The sequence below is a fragment of the Schistocerca gregaria genome, chromosome 11 (assembly GCF_023897955.1).
Source record: "Schistocerca gregaria isolate iqSchGreg1 chromosome 11, iqSchGreg1.2, whole genome shotgun sequence".
Classification (NCBI taxonomy): domain Eukaryota; kingdom Metazoa; phylum Arthropoda; class Insecta; order Orthoptera; family Acrididae; genus Schistocerca; species Schistocerca gregaria.
This window is the reverse complement of record NC_064930.1, coordinates 105095725-105109612: the sequence shown is the minus strand read 5'-3', so window position 1 is coordinate 105109612 and position 13888 is coordinate 105095725. Positions and strand designations below refer to the sequence as shown.

Genomic DNA, 13888 nt, shown 5'->3' with positions numbered 1-13888 from the left:
ACACCAAACAGATTCAAGACATAACAGAGTAGCAGTAGTATAGTATTCTGCTTTACAGCAGGTCTTGTCATGGGTTAAGCCTCTTCCACTTTTATCTGTCCATAGCCAGTCTTTTCATTTCTGAATATTTGCCTCCTTTAATATGGCCCAGCATTTGATATCTTCTTTTCCCTCTTCCCCTTTTTCCCTCCACCATTCCTTCTATTCCTTCCTCCAATAAGCAGTCCCTCCTCAAACACTGTCCAATCCAGTTCCGTTTCCCCTTTCTGATGACTTTCAGCATTTTCTTTCTTCACCAACTCTTCTTAATACTGCTTGATTCCTTAGTTGGTCTTGCATTCCACTTCTTCCATTCTTCTCCACATCCACATCTCTACTGCCTCCAATCTTCTTTCATCTTCCTTCCTCAATGTCCAGGTCTCCGTACCATATAGTGCAAGGCTCCAGATGTGACATTTGGCAAGTCTTTTCCACAGATCTTTGTTTAGTGGTCCACAAAGTAATATCTGTTTCCTCTTGAATCCTTCTTTTGCCATTGCTTTTCTTTTCCTAATTTCTCTTGAGCAATACATTTCATCCATTATTAGACTTCCCAAGTAACTGAATTTATTCACTTGCTCTATTTCCTCTCCCCCTATTTTCATATGGCATTTTCTCCCCTTTCCTCTAATTACCGTGCTTTTCAATTTCTTCTTGTTAATCTTCATTCCATACCCTTCTAATTTTGAGTTTAGATCATCTAACATTTGTTCCATGTCTGTTGCACTGTCTGCCATCACAACCATGTCGTCTGCAAATCTTATACACTCCACTCTCCGGATCCCTATACAAACTCATCTTCTTCCAACAAAACTTTCACTAATAATTTCCTCCAGGTATATATTTAACAGTGTTGGTGATAAACAACAACCTAGTCTTACACCTCTTCCCAGTTCAATTTCTTCACTCATCACACCTCCTATTCTTACTCTTACTCTCTGATTCAAATATAAATTTCTAAATAGTCGTCTATCCCTCCAGTCAACTCCATGTTTCCTCAGGATTTCCATCAGTTTGTCCTATATGACACAGTCAAAAGCCTTCTCAAGATCAATGAACACAACATACACCTTCCTTTTCTTCTCCATGTACCTCTACCCTAACACTCTCAGTAGCCCAATGGCATCTCTAGTTCCCACTCCTCTCCTGAAACCAAATTGTTCATCTCCTATTACACAGTCCTCTGGCCATTTTCCTGTCATGTATATTTGATTACACAATTCAATAAACTCCCTTTTCCCTTCTTTCTCCAATGACTTTAACAGTTGCACAGGAATCTCATCAATTCCCATTGCCTTTCCATTTTTCCATCTCCTTCATAGATTCTTCAATCTCACTAGTTAGTACTGCATTTCCTTTGTCATCATCTGCAACTTTATCTTCTTCTTCTATCCCAAGGTCTTCTTCACTTGGCCGGCTGTCTGCAGCATATAGCCATTCTATATATTCTTCCCATCTTCTCATTATTTCTTGGGGTTCACTCACCATTTTACCGTCACATGCCTCTACTTCCTTTAGTCCCTTGTTTCCCCGAATGTCAAATCCATTGCTTCTTTGTGGAAGTACCCAAAGCAAGTGGACTCTGTGATACTGATGTATCCAACAAGCAAGATTGTTCTAATGATAAAGCAGCTGAGGGCAACTTTTTTTATGATTTGGAGGACATAATGTTCCCAGTGGCAAGACATACTTTCTCCTGATAAAGCATAGCAAATTTCATAAATAGATGCAACATAATTTTTTTCCCCTTTCCTCCAGTGTATTTCATCATGATTGGAAGTAAGTTACAAATAGAGGTCTTAAAACATTATTAACAAGATTTCTAAAGCACAAATGAAATGAAGTCATTTATCATATAAAACTGGTCTAAATGATGCAAATTTTAATGTGAATTAAGTTGGATCACAAAGATGAGAAACTAGTCCAGCAGCTATGCAGGAACCAAAGTGTCAAAATGAAAGGGGAAAGTTTCAAAAGTACATAAGGTTGTTTGGCAGCGAAGTAGCCTTTCACCGTAAATATTCAACACGTACAGGGCATTCCAGGAGGAATGGTTGATATTCAGGGACATGACAGGAATGATCATTCAAAACAAAAAAGTCAAACATAGGCTCTAAAACGCATACCTTAAGAGCCATGACTAATTCTTGATCTTTGATTCTGTGAAACAAATCTCTTCTATGGCAAGCTCTTTGCTTTCCATATTTTGAGAAGTGGTAGTATGGACCAAAACAAGAAAAAATTGTCTAGTAAAAAGGGCTCTAAAATGCATACCTTAAAAGCTATGAAAACTTGCTCATCTTCTAATGAACAAGTACAAATAACTTTTAACGTATGCATTTTAGAGTACGTGTTTACTGGGCTTTTTTTGTTACTTTGGTCCACACTACCACTACTCAAAATATGGAAAGCAAAGAGTTTGCAGTAGAAGAGATTTGTTTCACAGTATCGAAGGTCAAGAATTGCTCATAGTTCTTAAGGTATACGTTTGAGAGACCAAGTTTACTTGACTTTTTTGTTTCATAATCATTCCTGTCATGTACTTGAATACTGACAATTCCTCCTCGAATGCCCTGCATACTGAGGATCCAATAAATGGATGTACAGATATATGTCTTGAAAGAATAACTATATGTTGAGAAAATATAAAAATCTGTAGATGATGTAGCTGTGACAGTCTCCAAAGTGCCATAGAAGAAGTGGACAAGGTATTTTCAGAAAGATATAATTTGAAAATAAATACAAAGAAAACTTATTTTTTTTGTATTTAGCAAAGTTGCAATAGCAGCAAACCTACAACAGATCAAGCAAGTAACAGACTTTAAGTACCTGGGTAAGAGAATAACAGCTAATTAAGTGCACAAATTCACATCACAAAACAGCATTCAACGGCAAGAAGCTACTAACATCAAAAATATTAGTTAAAACTCCAGCAATCAGTACATAAAATCTTATTTTACGAGTGTTGCCCTATACAGGGTGTAACTAAAAGGTATGGTCAAGCTTTCAGGAAACATTTGTCACATGTAAAAGAAGAAAATATGTCATATGGACATGGGTCTGGAAATGCTTTACTTCCTTGTTAGATCTCATTTTCTACTTCTCTTCACAACCAGATTAATCACGGGAAACTGGCAGGAAAAGAATTATCGGTACAGTACGTAACACTTTCTTAAATGAAATGTTCAAAATTCCCACCATCAGCAAACATGCACGCATCACCTGCCATCGCATTCAACTAATGATGTATCTGTGAAGAATTGGGAATTGTTTCACACCTTTCTACAGTACAGGCATGAAGACTGTGAATCTTGTATTGGGACTTTGTTTACAAGAGCTTTCAAATGACCCACAAATAAAACTCTAGTGGTCTGATGTTTGGTGACCCGCATTCAGTCTACCTGCTTCGTTTCTGGTACTCGTCATTGAATCCTCTTCTATTGCATGTAGGACAGCCTCTCCTAACTTGAGTGTGTAGTGCCACCATGCAGTACCACCATTGACCGTGCTTCTGGTGAATGTATGTCTCTGAGGTCCTCTGGTTCTCCATAGCAAGGTGTCTGGTGGTAAGGAAAACCATGAGCATACGACTAACGAGCAGCCTTCCCAATGTACTGAGCCATATGGTAACACCGTGTCGGCACATTCCACTAACCTGTAGTTCACTACAGTCGACAGCAACACACTAAAAACGAAACGTGCCTACAGCTCACATTCTGTACTGTAGTAAATGGCTACTACTGTACAGTAGTACAACACGAACGAAGACCACAAGCACAAAAGCAGGTACAAACTTCTCTAGGCAGATCACAAACTCAAATGAATGGCATGTAAACAAATCAACTGAATGGCATGTAAACAAACCTGTAGTGGACACAAAACATCACGTAACTGATGAATGCTGTGCACAACACCAAGATTAAGGTATAGCAGATTTGAACTTGTATTATAGTATTTTGCACTTAGCATGAAAACAGTATTTTTCCACATGTGAGATCCTAAGTGAAACTCAATCTCTCTGGTCCCTAGTACATATTCTGAAAGTCTTGTAAACAGAATTTAGTTACATCCTGTTGTCGTTGTTGTTGTTGTTGTGGTGGTGGTCATGGTCGTCTTCAGTCCAGAGACTGGTTTGATGCAGCTCTCCATGCTACTCTATCCTGCACAAACCCCTTCATCTCCCAGTACTTACTGCAACCTACATCCTTCTGAATCTGCTTAGTGTATTCACCTTTTCCTCTACAATTTTTACACTCCACGCTGCCCTCCAATGCTAAATTTGTGATCCCTTGATGCCTCAGAACATGTCCTGCCAACCGATCCCTTCTTCTAGTCAAGTTGTGCCATAAACTTCTCTTCTCCACAATCCTATTCAATACCTTGTCATTAGTTATATGATCTACCCATCAAATCTTCAGCATTCTTCCGTAGCACCACATTTCGAAAGCTTCTATTCTCTTCTTGTCAAAACTAGTTATCGTTCACGTTTCACTTCCATACATGGCTACACTCCATACAAATACTTTCAGAAACGACTTCCCGACACTTAAATCTATACTCGATGTTAACAAATTTCTCTTCTTCAGAAACACTTTCATTGTCATTGCCAGTCTACATTTTATATCCTCTACTTCGAGCATCATCAGTTATTTTGCTCCCCAAACAGCAAAACTCCTTTACAACTTTAAGTGTGTCATTTCCTAATCTAATTCCCTCAGCATCACCAGACTTAATTCGACTACATTCCATTATCCTTGTTTTGCTTTTGTTGATGTTCATCTTACATCCTCCTTTCAAGACATCGTCCATTCCGTTCAACTGCTCTTCCAGGTCCTTTGCTGTCTCTGACAAAATTACAATGTCATGGGCAAAACTCAAAGTTTTTATTTCTTGTCCCTAAAATTTATTTCCTACTCCAAATTTCACTTCGGTTTCCTTTACTGCTTGTTCATTAAACATATGGAATACCATCTGGGGTGGGCTACATCCCTGCCTCACTCCCTTCTCAACCACTGCCTCTCTCGCATGCCCCTCCACTTTTATAACTGCCATCTGTTTTCTGTACAATTTGTACATAGCCTTTTGTTCCCTGTATTTTATCCCTGCTACCTTCAGAATTTCAAAGAGAATATTCCAGTCAACATTGTCAAAGGCTTTCTCCAGGTCTACAAATGCTAAAAATGTAGGTTTGTCTTTCCTTAACAAATGTTCTAAGATAAGTCGTAGGCTCAGTATTGCCTTGCATATTCCAACATTTTTCTGGAATCCAAACTGATCTTCCCGCTGGTTGACATCCAGTTTTTCTGTTCTTCCGTAAAGAATTCGTGTTAGTATTTTGCAACCATGCAACTGATAGTTCAGTAATTTTCCCATTTGTCGGCAACTGCATTACTTGGAATTGAAATTATTACATTCTTCTGTAAGTCTGAGGGTATTTTGCCTGTCTTGTACATCATGCACACCAGACTGAAGAGTTTTGTCATGACTGCCTCTCCGAAGACTGTTGGTAGTTCTGATGGAATATTGTCTACCCCCAGGGCCTTGTTTCGACTTAAGATCTTTCAGAGATCTGTCAAATTCTTCTCGCAGTATCATATATTCCATCTCATCTTCATCTACGTCCACTTCCCTTTCTGTAACATTGACTTCAAATCTATACATCCTGTATAGACTTAAAAGCTGCTGTTTTTCTCATAACATACATGTGTACAGTCATGCAGAAGCAATTACCTTAGTTGTCAGTTTGATAATATAACTACTAGCCATATGTTGTAGTTAGTTTACTTTATGAAAGTAGGCAGCAGTAGCTGCTTCCCCCTGTCAATGTATATCTTGACTCATTCCACATCACTGAAGATTATGCTTCATGATGGCACTTATAGAATACAAAATTTGAATGAATGAATGACAATTTCGCTACCTGAAGAACATAATTGTATAATTGTTATAGACTACAAACTAAAGTGTTATTGTATCAAGGTAATATGTATAAAATAATGTTAAACTTTTGTATTAGAAACACAAAAATGTTTCATACTAAATTATGCCCATTTCCTATACAACAAATCACATTTCACAAGCACTGCTCACCCATAACAACCCAGCGGGCCGGCACCCAGACCCAGGTGGGACACCTTGAGACCCGTCGTGCCGAGGTCATTATAGCGCATCGCCTTCACGGCGGCCTCGTCGTGGAAACCAGGAACGTACGTCGGCGGCAGCATTTTTCGCAGTGTCTCGTATTCCTGTTTCTCTGCAAAAGACAGGAGAGACTTGTTGGTGTATCCGGCCTGTGGTTACAAAGTATTGGTGGTAGCAATGTTCCCTTATACGCTCGATAGCATAAGATAAACATCAAGAACTTGTATTTTAATTTATTTGCTTCAGCAATATTTCAATACATTTGTGTAAATGTGTTTCCTTCTCTGTTTTCTGTGAAATTAATCCATTTCTCTCTCCAATATTGCATTCATGCAACATGAAGTTTTCTGTAATTTTTTTCACAAAGTTTTAGACTATGTGCGAAATATAAAAGACACAGACAGAAAACTCGTGAATGCCTTTTAACACATGCATGATGAGCATTGTATAAGTTCATTTTAACTGCATTATATGAAGTTAAACTTTGTAATGTGTGTATGAAACATTGGCAAGAAATGGCTTAATGGGAGACCGGCAACATGGTATAATCTTTCTCAATCGACAGAGTTTTTCAGGGCCGGTCACCGCAATGTCTTTTCTCACAAGACATCTTGCACAAGCCACACATCATGGCAATCAGGTGGATGAAGTATTTCCTGACTTCCAAAGAGCACTTATGTTGGTACCACTCCTTAAGTTTATTAACAAAATTATGATTAACTACATCTACATCTTTACTCTGCAAATCACCAATAAGTGTGTGGCAGATGGTAGTCCCACTGTACCAGTTCTTAGTTTTTTTCCCCCATTCTATTCAAGTATGTGGTGCCGGAACAATGATTATTTGAATGCCTCTGTGGGTACAGTAATTATTAATCTCATCCCCACTACCCCTATGGAAATGCTGTGTGGCTAAGGCCCCCCGTCGGGTAGACCATTCGCCTCATGATGATTAGGACAACACAACACCCATCCCATGAACAGAGAAAACCTCCGACCCAGCTGGGAATCGAACCCGGGCCTTTAGCTATCATATTCTGTCGCGCTGACCACTCAGCTACCAGGGGCGTACACTATCCCTATGGGAGTGATATGTAGAGAGTTGTAATACATCCATAGAGTCATTTAAATCTGGTTCTCAAAACCTTGTTAGTAGACTTTCTAGGATAAGTTTCCATCAATTAAAAAAAGTCTTTCAGTTCAATTGCTTCCGTATCTCTGACACTCTCCCATGAATCAAACAAATCTGTGACTATTCGTGCTGCTCCTCTCTGTATAGGTTCAATATCCCCTGTCAGTCCTATTTGGTATGGGCCTCACACACTTGAGTCATGTTCTAGAACCAGTTACACAAGTGATTTCTAAGCAATCTCCTTTGTACGCTGAACATTTTCTCAGTATTCTACCAATAAACTGAAGTCTATCACCTGTCTTACTCATGACTGAGCCTATGTGATTATTCCATCTCACATCCATGAAACTGTTACAACCAGGAATTTGTATGAGTTGGTCAATTCCAGCAGTGACTCACTGATACTATAGTTGTAGGATACTACATTTTTTTGTTTTGTAAAGTGCAAAATTTTACATCTCTGAACATTTAAAGAAAGTTGCGAGTCTCTGCACCAGGTTGAAATCCTATCAAGATCTGACTAAATATTTATGCAGCTTCTTTCACACAGTACTTCATTACAGATAACTGCATTATCTGCACAAAGTCTGTGGTTACTATTAACATGTCTGCAATGTCATTAATATACAACATGAACAACAATGGCCCCAATACACTTCCCTGGGTCGCACTCCTAGTTACTTGTACATTTGATGATGACTCTGCATCCAAGATAATATGCGGCGTCTTCCCTACAGTACCTGAGGACTCTTCTCCTCAACGTGTTATGTATTTGTATACTATGTTTCTTTGTGTTTTATTAATTCTTGGATTCATTTGTTTATACATGATCTTTTCAGCATTGCATAAACTATGAACTGCATCGTTCAATGACCGAGTAACTTTGGCGCAATGGTCAAGCAGAATCCAACACAAACACAGCTGAACAAACAGAACGAGTTCTGCACCAATACCTAGTATTTCAACATCTTCACTTCACGAACTGCTCACCTGATGTTCGCTGCACACTGCACCACGTGCCTTCCTCCTACCCCGATATATACCGTGCCTGATGCCCGAGTGGTGTTCTCTCTAGACCAGCATGCTACACGGAAATGCCGCCCTAACAGCTATGTGTCATTCCCGATGCAACACCACCTAGATGTCAGCATGCACCTCATACCGTTTTACAAACAAACATAATATGCAAATATTGAACATTATAATTTTTGCTTTAGTTAATTTAATATTGAGCCACAACTTATCTTAAAATAATGTAACAGAAAAGCAAAGCCACGTTTATAGTATTTGGAGATTTACAGAAAGCTTTTGACAATATTGACAGCAGTCTTTGAAATACTGAAAGTGGTAGGGACAAAATACATGGAGCAAAAGGTTATATCCAAGTTGTACAGAAACCAGACTGAAGTTATAAGAGTTGAAGGACATGAAAGGGGCAAAGGAAAACAAGGACAATTTTGTAAAGGGAATTAAAGTTCAAGGAGAATAATTAAAAACATTGAGCTGTGGCTAAGCCATGTCTCCGCAATATCCTTTCTTTCAGGAGTGCTAGTTCTGCAAGTTTCGCAGAAGAGCTTCTGTAAAGTTTGGAAGGTAGGAGACGAGGTACTGGCAGAAGTAAAGCTGTGAGTACCGGACGTGAGTCGTGCTTCGGTAGCTCAGTTGGTAGAGCACTTGCCCGCGAAAGGCAAAGGTCCCGAGTTCGAGTCTCGGTCGGGCACACAGTTTTAATCTGCCAGGAAGTTTCATATCAGCGCACACTCCGCTGCAGAGTGAAAATCTCATTCTGAAAAACATTGAGGTTTGTCGATGATACTGTAATTCTGTCACAGACAGCTAATGACTTGGAAAAAACGTTGGAAAGAATAGACACTGTCTCGGAAAGAGGTTATCAGATGGACATCAAAAAGAGTAATACAAAGTGGCGCACATAAAACAGGCCCGAACCGTAACGCGAACGTGTGTGGGTAGCATTACTGCCACCTTCCAACAGCAGTAGTGTGTGATTAGTTCATACGGAAAGTAGTCGTTATAAACCGTGTAATTCATTGTCATGCCTTACTCCCTTGAAGAACGTGTGTTCATTGTTGAAGAATATGATCAGTCATGAATCCATTAGTTATTCATGACAGTTTTCGTGAAAAGTTTCCTGAAAGTAATATTCCTGCAAAATCAACAATTCAGGATCTAGCGAGAAAGTGACATTCGACAGGCAGTGTTGTTAATTCAAAGAGAAATAAGGCACCGACTGTACGTACACCTGAAGTTGTCACAAACGTGATGGCACACATTGAAAGAAGTCCCTACAAGTTAACACGACAATTATCACAGCAATGTGGAATATCTCACAGGTCCTGTCAATGCATCCCTCACGGCTTAAAAATGAAAGTGGGCAACGGTACGCGCATATATTACTGTAACTGGTTGCTGCGGGACATTTTGATCTGTTCTTCCTTTTTTCGACAGATGAAGCTTGGTTTCATCTGTCGGGTTACGTTAATTCACAAAACACAAGACACTGGGCTGCAGAGAATCCCCATGGCACACTGCAAAAGCCACTACACAATTTAAAAATTGGTGTATGGTGTGCTGTATCTGGTAACAGAATTATTGGGTCATTGTTCTTCAATGAAACTGTCACCACACGTTTACTTGCAACTCTAAAATGAATTTTCGGCTCTGTTAACTCCAAATGAAAAATGTTGTGCATATTTCCAGCAAGGTGTGGCAACTTCTCATACGTCGGATTTGTCCTTAGCTCGTATACATACTGTAGTGTCATGGAATAGTAAAGAGTTGGAAACGTGGAATTTTGTCAAAGTTTCGTTGCCTATGCCAAGAGCCAGAGGCAGTAAGTTAGCTAAGAGGTAAATGGATTGCACATATATCGGAATGTGTCAGCACATAGGGGCAATGGCCTGGTTACAAACAACAGGCGAGAGAGAATTGCTCAGCACGCAGATTTGTGTTAACGGAGACTTTCTTAGAGTGTAAGACAGAGGTATAGCGTCAGCTGTACTGCATTTCACAACTTTGCGTAAGTCTGCAGTAACAACACATAAGTCTGTCGCAAGAACACCTAAGGGGCGAGTATGACAGATGAATCAGCAGTATAAGTGGAACGAATGTGTTCATTACAAACGAGCACGACGTCATGACATTGCTCGTGCTTCCTTTAAATACGCCAGCTTTGATAGCAACAAGGCACTCGCAGTTAAACTTGCAGTTAGTTGTGCACTGGGACACTGCATAGCATTCAGCTCGGTGATCGACATGTTAATCTCTATTAAGGAGATGTTGCAGTAAGGGCGACCCATCCAGCAGCAGACGTGAGGGGACAGTACCAGCTCTGGTCCTCTCTGCTGCCGCTGTCAATCATCAACCCGGGATTAGCAGACATCGCGGCAGACTCGCTCGCCGCCAATGCTTACCACATCAGTGAGCCGTCGTCGAGATCGTGTGGGGCCTAGGCCCCGTGCATCCGCCGCCACAACTGGGTGAGCCGATGATGTTGGGGGACTGCAGCCCGTTTGGTCCGTCACTGCGGAAGAGCCACCAGGAGGAGCAGGGAAGAAGACGGGGTGGGATAGAGTACACTCCGCACTACGTGAACGCCTCTCATGCCGACAGCACCGGGACTCCAACCTGGAGCCTCCTGTCCGCCGCCGAGCCGACCGGCCAGGCAGGTGCCACCAGCCACGTGCAGCCGAAGTATGAAGTAAGGACACTCCTCCGCTACGTCACAGCACGCAGCGCTGCGCTAGCAAGACTGGTGCAGACCAGAGCTGGTGTCATCACTACGAGTCAGCGAGGACTTGGGAAAGGTCGTTGATATCACCAAGCTCAGCCAGCCTGTGTTACACAGGCCACATTGTCCTCGGCAGGAATAAAAGTGTTACGAATTAATAATGTTTCTTTGGCGTTTCTGGCGCGTCCACAGCCATTTCCTAGCACCCTGACAACTGGAGAGGTCACCACTCGGCCTCCAGTCCACCGTAGGCGACCGGGACCACCGGGGCGCCTACAATGCTGATTTTACAGAAGAGAGGACCATTAGTAATGGCTTGTGGCCACCCCGCCCTCCCGACTTGTCACCATGTGACTTTTTACCTTTTGGGATTTACAAAGGCTGTAGTCTACCGCAACAATCCAGAACACTTGACACATTAATAAACAATGTATGTGAAGATATTTACAACATTCCTAAGAGAGTACTGAAAAGTGTTTTCATTAACATGCTTCGACGGGCACAACTTTGCTTGGATGTTGGCAGAGAACATTTTGAACACAGACTTTAAATTCCTTTCTAACATATGCTTATTAAACTAATAAAAGTAAATCTGTTACTTAAACTGTTAATTAAATACTTAATAATGAAACTGTACAATAAATATGTAAGAAAGTGATGATGTAAGTTGATTTTCTTCATTCATATTTCTTTCAGCGCAGGGGCTGGTTTTATGTGCGCCACTCTGTATAATGTACTTGATGCTCAGGGAATTCATAATGAAATGAGACACTAATGTTAGTGGACAAGTTTTACTGTTAGGACAGTGAAATACTTGACAATAGGCAAAGTAGAGAGTATACAAAATGCAGATTGACAGTATTAATAAAAGCATTTCAGAAAAAGATAAAACTGATAACAATGAATATAAATTTAAGTGTTGGGGCGTCTTTTCTGAAAATATTTGCTGGAGTGCAATTATGTGCAGAAGTGAAATATGGATGATAAAAAGTTCAGACAGTGAAGAGAATAGAAGCTTTTGCAATGTGGTACTACAGAAGATTGCCAAAGATCAGACTAGTGCAACTTGACTAAAGAAGGAGTTTTTCGATAGAACACATTGTGAGGCATCAAGGAATTGTCAATATAGTTTTAAATGTCAGTGGGGCAAGTAAGAATAGATGAGGTACACAGGGATGTATATCGTAAGCATGTTCAAACGGATGTAGGCTGCGGTAGTTATGCAGAGGTGGAGAGGCCTGCACAGAATAGACTAGTGTGGAGAGCTGCATCAAAACAGTCTTCAGATTGAAGAACACAACAACTTAATTATTTCTAGAATGAAATTTTCACTCTACAGCGGAGTGTGTGCTGATATGAAACTTCCTGACAGATTAAAACAGTGTGTCCGGCATACAGTTTTAATCTGCCAGGAAGTTTCAACTTAATTATTATTCCTACTGACAGATTACCTTGCTTAACATATCCCCATCATCATATCTGTGTGAACCACTCTCTTCATCCCACAATTTCCTCATCCCTCTTAAAATTATGAAACATAACTCAAATGAATGTAAGTATGAAATCTGATGAAGCAGTTTCCTCATCCCTCTTAAAATTATGAAACATAACTCAAATGAATGTAAGTATGAAATCTGATGAAGCAGTCATTTCATTCATGAATGAAATGCTGTGTGAATAGAAAAATAAAAGATTTTTCTGTGCCTCTACCTACTGCTGCCTAGAGTAACTGTAACGACATTATCACTAGATATGTAGTTACTTTACAGATCCTGTAAACATTCTTCGACTCATGTTTTTATCTATTGACAGTCTCCAGGTAAACATGGGATAGTTGACACTCGTTTCAGCACTATGAAATGCTGATGCGACTGTGTCACAAAGAATATAACCTCCATAAACAGTGTACCATTTTTTTTCTGAAGATGTTACCTGTGGCAGAAGCAGATGGATGGAAAGAGTACACGAACATGGTCCCCCCCTCCCCCAATTACTTTTACATTCACTTAAATAATACATAATTACTGCAACATGCTTAACTGACCAGTAGACTGATATTCTACCCACGTTAGTGAATTAGAGTTACTGAGGTAGTGAAACAAACACCTCAAACATGACTTTCATGGGCCCTTCAAAAACTCCACTGTCTACTGATGATAAAAAACATACTAATCAAGAGTCCACACTCAACCTTTGCAGACACAGTTCAGATGATAGCTGAACATCCTACAGGTGGTTCACAGCTCACAGTTTGAATCTTAACCTCATGAAGGCTCATAGTAGGCCTATGCCATTTCAAACCAGCAACTGCAAGCGTCAAAAGTTGGCATTAATGTTCACACAGTGAATGAACCACAGGATGTAAGATTCTTTTGAGTACAAGTTAAAACAGGGTCAACACATAAATAAACTAATCGAGGAGCCCAATCAGCATGTTACCCATTAGAAGTATCTCCCAATGTCATCTTGGAAAATTTGTTTTTCTCCCAGTAATTTCCATGGTTCCTGCACGATATTTTGATTGCATAACTCACAATCTTCATCAGGTGCTCCCTGATGTGAGTATTGGATTGAAATATCATGCAAGTACTGGCAGAAAACCCAATTTTCTAAGATTGCAATGCCTTGATGGAAAAGCCTGAAGACCTACATCTCCCACTCGTTCCACCAGTCTGCTTGACATCACCAAGATGGTGGACACGCCTATTCCCAGTGTCTATAACATGGCGACCATTGAGTCACTAAATACGCACACAGAAAAAGATATAAAGCACGTGAAATACTTCACTTTAGCAATAAAATGGAACTAATGGGGAAATCACAGAAAG

At 40.2% G+C, this 13888-nt stretch overlaps 1 protein-coding gene across 2 annotated transcripts in view; it reads right to left on the bottom strand.

Annotated features, from left to right (window-relative positions):
* LOC126295444 (uncharacterized) overlaps nt 1-13888 on the bottom strand; it is a 67100-nt gene that overhangs the window by 50175 nt on the left and 3037 nt on the right. For both annotated transcript variants that reach the window (XM_049987944.1, XM_049987943.1), the window contains one exon: nt 6130-6292. In XM_049987944.1, coding sequence (XP_049843901.1) covers nt 6130-6263 — 134 coding nt within the window. In that variant the 5' untranslated portion in view covers nt 6264-6292. The remainder of the gene's footprint in view (nt 1-6129; nt 6293-13888) is intronic.